The sequence below is a fragment of the Scyliorhinus torazame genome, chromosome 29, assembly GCF_047496885.1.
Source record: "Scyliorhinus torazame isolate Kashiwa2021f chromosome 29, sScyTor2.1, whole genome shotgun sequence".
Lineage (NCBI taxonomy): Eukaryota > Metazoa > Chordata > Chondrichthyes > Carcharhiniformes > Scyliorhinidae > Scyliorhinus > Scyliorhinus torazame.
In genome coordinates, this window is record NC_092735.1 from 4,958,375 (window position 1) to 4,965,919 (window position 7,545).

The 7,545-nt window shown below is 52.1% G+C and overlaps 1 protein-coding gene across 1 annotated transcript; it reads left to right on the forward strand.

Moving 5' to 3' along the window:
• The first annotated feature begins 4,769 nt into the window (after positions 1-4,769).
• timm8b (translocase of inner mitochondrial membrane 8 homolog B (yeast)) lies at positions 4,770-5,382 on the forward strand. The gene has a single exon (XM_072491980.1). The coding sequence runs from the start codon at positions 4,950-4,952 to the stop codon at positions 5,214-5,216; it is 267 nt and encodes an 88-aa protein (XP_072348081.1). The 5' UTR covers positions 4,770-4,949; the 3' UTR covers positions 5,217-5,382.
• The last annotated feature ends 2,163 nt before the right edge of the window (positions 5,383-7,545 follow it).

The window sequence follows — 7,545 nt, forward strand, 5'->3', positions numbered from 1 at the left end:
CTCCTTAATGTAATTATGATGCCCTCGGTGGAGGGGGAGCTGAGGCAGTGGCGGCAATGGACGCGGAGAAGGCCTTCGATAGGGTGGAATGGGAATAACTTTGGGAGGTGCTGCGGAGGTTTGGGTTCGGGGAGGGGTTCATCCGTTGGGTCAGGCTGCTATATAAAGCCCCGGTGGCGAGTGTGGCTACGAACCGGCGGAGGTCGGAGTACTTTCGGCTGTACCGGGGGTCGAGGCAAGGGTGTCCCCTGTCCCCCTTGTTGTTTGCACTGGCATTTGAGCCGCTGGCCATGGCATTTAGGGAGTCCAGGAACTGGAGGGGACTGGTCCGGGGGGGGGGGGGGAGAGGAACACCGGGTGTCTCTGTATGCCGATGACCTGTTATTGTATGTTGCGGACCCAGTGGAGGGGATGGCGGAGGTCATGCGGATCCGTAAGGAGTTTGGGGACTTTCCGGGGTGTAAACTTAATGTGGGGAAGAGTGAGCTCTCTGTGGTGCACCCAGGAGACCAGGGAAGGGGGATAGACGAGCTTACGGTGAAGAGGGTGGCAAGGAGCTTTCGGTACTTAGGGATCCAGGTAGCTAGGAGTTGGGGGGCCCTGCACAAGCTCAATTTGACACGGTTGGTGGAGCAGATGGAGGAGGATTTTAAAAGATGGGATGTGCTGCCACTCTCACTGGCGGGTAGGGTGCAGTCAGTTAAAATGACGGTCCTCCCGAGGTTTCTCTTTGTGTTTCAGTGCCTTCCCATTCTGATCCCTAAGGACTTTTTTAAACGGGTAAGCAGGTGCATCATGGGATTTGTGTGGGCGAATAAGACCCCGAGGGTAAAAAGGGTTTTCCTGGAGCGTAGCAGGGACGGGGGTGGCTGGCGTTGCCGAATCTGGGTGGCTACTACTGGGCAGCCAATGTGGCGGTGATCCGTAAGTGGGTAATGGAAGGGGACGGGGCGGCGTGGAAGAGGTTGGAGATGGCGTCCTGTGTGGGCACGAGTCTGAGGGCGCTGGTGACGGCACCGCTGCCGCTCTCGCCGACAAGGTACACCACGAGTCCGGTGGTGGCGGCGACTCTGAAGATTTGGGGGCAGTGGAGGCGACACAGGGGTGAGGTGGGGGCTTCAGTTTGGTCCCCGATTCGAGAGAACCATCGGTTTGTCCCGGGAAGGATGGATGGGGGGTTTCTGAGCTGGCATCGGGCAGGGATTAAAAGAATAGGGGACCTGTTCATTGATGGGACGTATGCGAGCCTAGGGGCGCTGGAGGAAAAATTTGGGCTACCCCAGGAAACGCTTTTCGGTATATGCAGGTGAGGGCGTTTGTGAAGCGGCAGGTGAGGGAATTCCCGCTGCTTCCAGCATGCAGGTTTCAGGACAGGGTGATCTCGGGTGTATGGGTTGGAGAAGGCAAGGTCTCGGCGATTTACCAGGAGATGCAAGAAGAGGAGGAGACCTCGGTGGAGGAGCTAAAGGGCAAGTGGAAGGAGGAGCTTGGGGAGGAGATAGATGAGGGTCTGTGGGCTGATGCCCTGAGTAGAGTTAATTCTTCCTCCTCTTGCGCCAGGCTTAGCCTGATACAATTTAAGGTTCTTCACAGAGCGCATATGACAGGGGCGAGGTTGAGTCGGTTCTTTGGGGTGGAGGACAGATGTGTGAGGTGCTCGGGGAGCCCAGCAAATCACGCCCACATGTTCTGGACGTGCCCGGCACTGGATGGGTTTTGCGAGGACTATGCCCAAGGTGGTGAAAGTCCAGGTCAAGCCGAGTTGGGGGTTGGCATTATTTGGGGTATCGGACGAGCCGGGAGTGCAGGAGGCGAAAGAGGCCGGTATCCTGGCCTTTGCGTCCCTGGTAGCCCGGCGGAGGATCTTGCTATTATGGAAGGATGCGAAGCCCCCCAGTGTGGAAGCCTGGATAAATGACATGGCAGAGTTCATTAAGCTGGAGAGGATAAAGTTTGCCTTGAGAGGGTCTGCGCAGGGGTTCTTCAGGCGGTGGCAACCGTTTTTCTTTTTTTTTTCCAAAAAATATACTTTATTCATAAAGTTTATCATAAGCATTACAGAAACATTTCAAATTGTCTTGACTGTACATTTCCGGCAGAGTTACACATTGCCTTGACTTTCCTCCATTCAATTTTGATATTATTATTCACATATCAGTCTTTACGTTACAATTCCTTCTTAAATATTTACATTGTCATGTTTGTTCTATACATTGGAGTGTTGGTGGCCCAGACCGAGGGGGGTTTACACTGTTACCCACCCCTCGGTGTACATTTGCTGGAAAGACCTTACACAGTGGTCTTTCCCCATTGCGCCTTGGCGGCAGCTGCCCCAAGCTTGAGTGCGTCCCTCAGCACGTAGTCCTGGACCTTGGAATGTGCCAGTCTGCAACACTCGGTCGAGGACAATTATTTGCACTGGAAGATCAGCAAGTTTCGGGCAGACCAAAGAGCGCCTTTCACCGAGTTGATGACCTTCCAGCAGCAGTTGATATTTGTCTCGGTGTGTGTCCCTGGAAACAGTCCGTAGAGCACAGAGTCCTGTGTCACAGATCTGTTCGGGATAAACCTTGACAAATACCACTGCATCTCTCTCCAGACCTTCTTTGCAAAGGCACGTTCCACAAGGAGGTGGGTGACCGTCTCATTTCCCCCACAGCCACTCCGAGGGCAGCATGCATTGGCGCAGAGCCTTCGGGTGTGCATGAAGAATCTGACAGGGAGGGCCCTTCTCACCACCAGCCAAGCTAGGTCTTGGTGCTTGTTTGAAAGTTCTGGTGATGAGGCGTTCTGCCAGATGACTCTGGCAGTCTGCTCAGGGAACCATCCAACGTCCTCCACGGTCTCCTTTTCCCTGAGGGCCTCGAGGACATTACGTGCTGACCACTGCTTCATTGCCTTGTGGTCAAAGGTGTTTTTCTTCAAAAACTTTTCCTCGAAGGACAGGTGGTGCTGTACGGTCCAACTACTTGGAGCGTTCCGCGGCAATGAGGCCAGGCCCATCCTTCGTAACACCGGGGACAGGTAGAACCTCAGTATGTAGTGACACTTGGTGTTTGCATACTGGGGGTCCACGCACAGCTTGATGCAGCTGGACACAAAGGTGACCAACAGGATGAGGGAGGCGTTGGGTACGTTCCGCCCTCCCTTCTCCAGAGGTTTGTACATGGTGTCCCTTCGGACACGGTCCATCTTGGATCTCCAGATGAATTTGAAGATGGCTCGGGTGACTGAGGCAGCGTAGGGTCGGGTTATGGGCCAGACCTTCGCCACGTGCAGTAGCACCGAGAGTACCTCACACCGGATGACCAGGGTTTTGCCCGCAATGGAGAGGGAGCGTTGCTCCCACCAGCCCAGTTTCTGCCTTGCCTTTGCTAAGCGCTCCTCCCAGGTTTTGGTGCACGCCACAGCAGCTCCGAACCATATCCCCAGCACCTTCAGGTAATCTGACCTGACAGTGAAGGGGACAAAGGACCGGTCGGCCCAGTTCCCAAAGAACATGGCCTCGCTCTTGCCACGGTTTACCTTGGCTCCCGAGGCCAGTTCAAGCTGGTCGCAGGTGGTCAAGAGCCTGCGCACAGACGCAGGATCCGAGCAGAAGACGGCGACGTCGTCCATGTACAGGGAGGCCTTGACTTGCACGCCTCCGCTGCCTGGGATCGTCACTCCTCTTATACCCGGATCCTTCCTGATGGACTCGGCAAAAGGTTCTATGCAGCACACAAAAAGGGCTGAGGAGAGAGGGCAGCCCTGCCTGACTCCAGATTTGATCTGGATCTTTTCTGATTCCCACCCATTGATTGAGACTGCGCTATAGATGTTTGTGTAGAGCAGTTTGATCCAATTGCGAATTCCCTCCCCAAACCCCATTTTGGAGAGCACATCCATCATGTAGGTGTGCGATATTCTGTCAAAAGCCTTCTCCTGGTCAAGGCTGATGAGGCAAGTGTCCACCCTCCTGTCCTGCACGTAGGCGATCGTATCCCTGAGTAGCGCGAGGCTATCAGAGATCTTCCTGCCGGGTACAGCACAGGTCTGGTCAGGGTGGATCACCGACTCCAGAGCAGAACCTGACCCGATTGGCGATGACCTTGGCTAGAATTTTGTAATCCACATTCAACAGTGAAATGGGTCGCCAATTTCGAATTTCTTCCCTTTCCCCCTTCTGCTTGTAGATGAGGGTGTTGATGCCTTTCCTCATGGACTCTGACATGCTGCCTTCCAGAAGCATACTCTCGTACACTTCCAGCAGGTCTGGGCCTATGGTGGCAACCGTTCCTATCTATCTCGCGGAGCGCTAGGAGGAGGTCAGCAGCAGCAGCCCGGGAGGGGGGTGGGGGGGGGTCTTTCGGGGTGGCCTTTGGGTTAGGGTGGGGGGGTTTCCCGGGGGGTTTCCCTCTTTGTGTTTTTATTGTTGTATGGGGGGTTATTGTAGTTTGGGGAAATTCTATGTATAATTCTTGCGGGTGGTGTTCTTGTTTCTGTTGGGTGGGGGGGGTTGAAAATCTGTTGAAAATTTCAATAAAGATATTTTTTTTAAAGATTAGGAGGGTCACGGGGACAGGGTGGAAGTGGGTCGGTGCAGACTCGATGGGCCGAATGGCACTATATGTTCTATGGATACTGGGAGGGGACTCACTTCCTCTTTATGCAGATACACAGAGGAGAGTAGCCAATCAGCAGGGTCCAAACAGAGGCGGCAGGAGACGATTCTGCAGCTAATTGGCTAATCGCTGGAAATATGCAAATAATATGTAAACTGAGCCAGACCGGGAAGGAGCCAGTTTCTGGATTTAATTCCCGATCCGGAAGCTAAATCCCGGCAATGTTACCCCGTCAATTGAAGCGGAATCATCAGTAAAGTAACCGAGACTCGGCCAGCCTGAGGTGAAGGTGGGAAGGCGGCGGCCGGGAGGCAGGAGGCGGGCGCCGGGCGCCAAGAGGTGGCGATGGCCGGGTTCAGCAGCTCGCTGGGGGCCGCCGCCGGGGACGCCGAGCTCGCGCGGCTGCTGGCGGCCGAGCAGCAGAAAGCCCAGCTCCAGCTGAAGGTTCACGGCTTCACCGAGCTGTGTTGGGATAAGTGCGTGGAGAAGCCGTCCTCTCGCCTCGACTCGCGCACCGAGGCCTGTCTGCAAAGCTGTGTGGAGAGGTTCGTGGACACCACCCTGGCCGTTACCGGCCGCTTCGCCCAGATGGTGCAGAAGGGAGGACACTGAGGGTGACAGCAGACGGTGCAGAAAGGAGGACACTGAGGGTGACCGTGCGCGATGCCAGAGCCCCTCTCAGTTTGCATCAATCCGCTGCGCTCAAGGTCATTTCAACAAGTTCCGCTCTACGCTGTAAATTCTCACAAACCCATTAAATAAACATTACTTACAACAACCTTTGTGTCAAAGAACAATTCAGCCAGGAACAGGCCCTCCAATCTCATGCCCACTGCGTGTTCTATCTACACTGACCATCTTGCTTACCCTGGCACTGGGCTAAACCGCCACTGGTTCAATTCCCGCACCAGCCTCCCCGAACAGGCGCCGGAATGTGGCGACTAGGGGCTTCTCACAGTAACTTCACTTGAAGCCTACTTGTGACAATAAGCGATTTTCCTTTTCCCCGTGTCTTCATGTGTCTTTCTTAAAGGTCACTAACGCTCAACCACTGCATTACAGGCCCTCTGTGTAAAAAAACTTCCCCCGCACATCTCCACTGAACCTATCACCCCCCCCCCCCCCCCCCCCCTCGTAATTGTCATTTCCGCCCTGGCAAAAAGCCTCCAACTCTTCACTCTATACCCCTCATGTCGCCGCTCAGCCTCCATCTCTCTAGGGAGAACAATCCCACTTTATTCAATCTCTCTTCATAGCTAATGCCCTCCATACCAGGCAACATCCTGGTAACCTTTTTCTCTACTCTCTCCAAAACCTCCACCTGGTAGCGCGGTGACCAGAATTGCACACAGTATTTTATAGCTCCCACCTGAATTGGATCTACCAAAATGCATCACCTCGCATTTGTCCGGGTTAAATTCCATCTGCCATTTCTCTGCCCAATTTTGCAGCCTATCTATATCCTGTTGTATTCTCTGACAATCTGCATCACTATCCGCATCTCCTGCAATCTTAGTATCATCCGCAAACTTGCTAATCAGACCCGCTACGTCTTCTTCCAAGTCATTTATATAGCAGAGCAGAGGTCCCAGAACTGATCCCTGCGGAACACCACTAGTTGCAGACCTCCATTCAGAAAAATACCCTTTGCTTTGGGATTCTCCTTAATCAAAATAGGTTACAGTGAATAAACACCCCGGGAAACATACTTCCCAACAATCAACTATGCAGTGTGTACAGATTTTTCCTATCTCTCTCCATTGCTATAGTGAAAGTCACCGAATTATTGTCACGATCTCCAAAGTGATCTCCACAATACTGTGTCCTACAGTAAACATTCGCTGTAAATTATACAGTGTCGATTTAAACAGTGCCCTACAGTAAATGGAATCTAGGTAAATACTGCCCTACAGTAAACAGAGTCTATCTAAACAGTGCCATAAAGTCAAACGGTCAATGTAAAAGGTGCCCTACAGAAAACAGTCTTTGTAAACGGTGCTCTGCAGTAAACAGAGACAATGTAAGTAGAATCCTACAGTAAACCAAGTCTTTGGCAGTATCCTAAATTAAACAGTGTCTGGATAGACAGTACCACACAAAAAAAAGAGTCTATTTAAACAGTGCTCTTCTGGTAATAAACAGAGTCGATGTAAACAGTGTCCTGCAGTAAACAGAGTCTATTTAAACAGTGCCACAGTTAATGGAGTCTATGTAAACAGTACCCTACAGTAAACAGTTGCCTGCAGTAAACATTCTATGTGACTACAGTTTTCTACAGCAGAGACAATGTAAAAAGTGTGCTACAGTAAACAGAGTCTACGTACATAATGGCTAAATTAAGCAGTGTCGGTTTTAACTATGCCCTACAGTAAATGGAATATATGTAAATACTGCCCTACGGCAAACAGAGTCTATGTAACAGTGTCCAACAGAAAACAGAGTCTCTCTAAATATTGTCCAACAGTAAACAGAGTCTATCTAAACAGTGTCGTACAGTAAACAGAGCCTATTGTTATGGGTCAGGGGTTAGAGAACCCCAAAGTGTATCATGGAGTTCACCTGACCTACAACTTTTAATAGAATGTGGTATGGGGAGCAGACGGCTCACTCTACAGGTGTGGGACAGCAGACATGGACCATTGGTTTTTAAAACTACTAAAAACCACTAAAGTAGTCGATTTCGGCGGGAGAACAGCTGGTGAGTCAGTTTCAGCGGGAGCAGTGCGGAAGTGGCTGCTGGGAGGTAAGTCTGTCCTTTAAAAGCACTTGTCTTTGCAGGGGCAGGCCAGTCAATTTCGGCGGGAGAACAGCTGGTGAGTCAGTTTCAGCGGGAGCAATGCGGAAGTGGCTGCTGGGAGGTAAGTCTGTCCTTTAAAAGCACTTGTCTTTGCAGGGGCAGGCCAGTCGATTTCGGCGGGAGTGGAGCTGGCTGGTTAGTCAA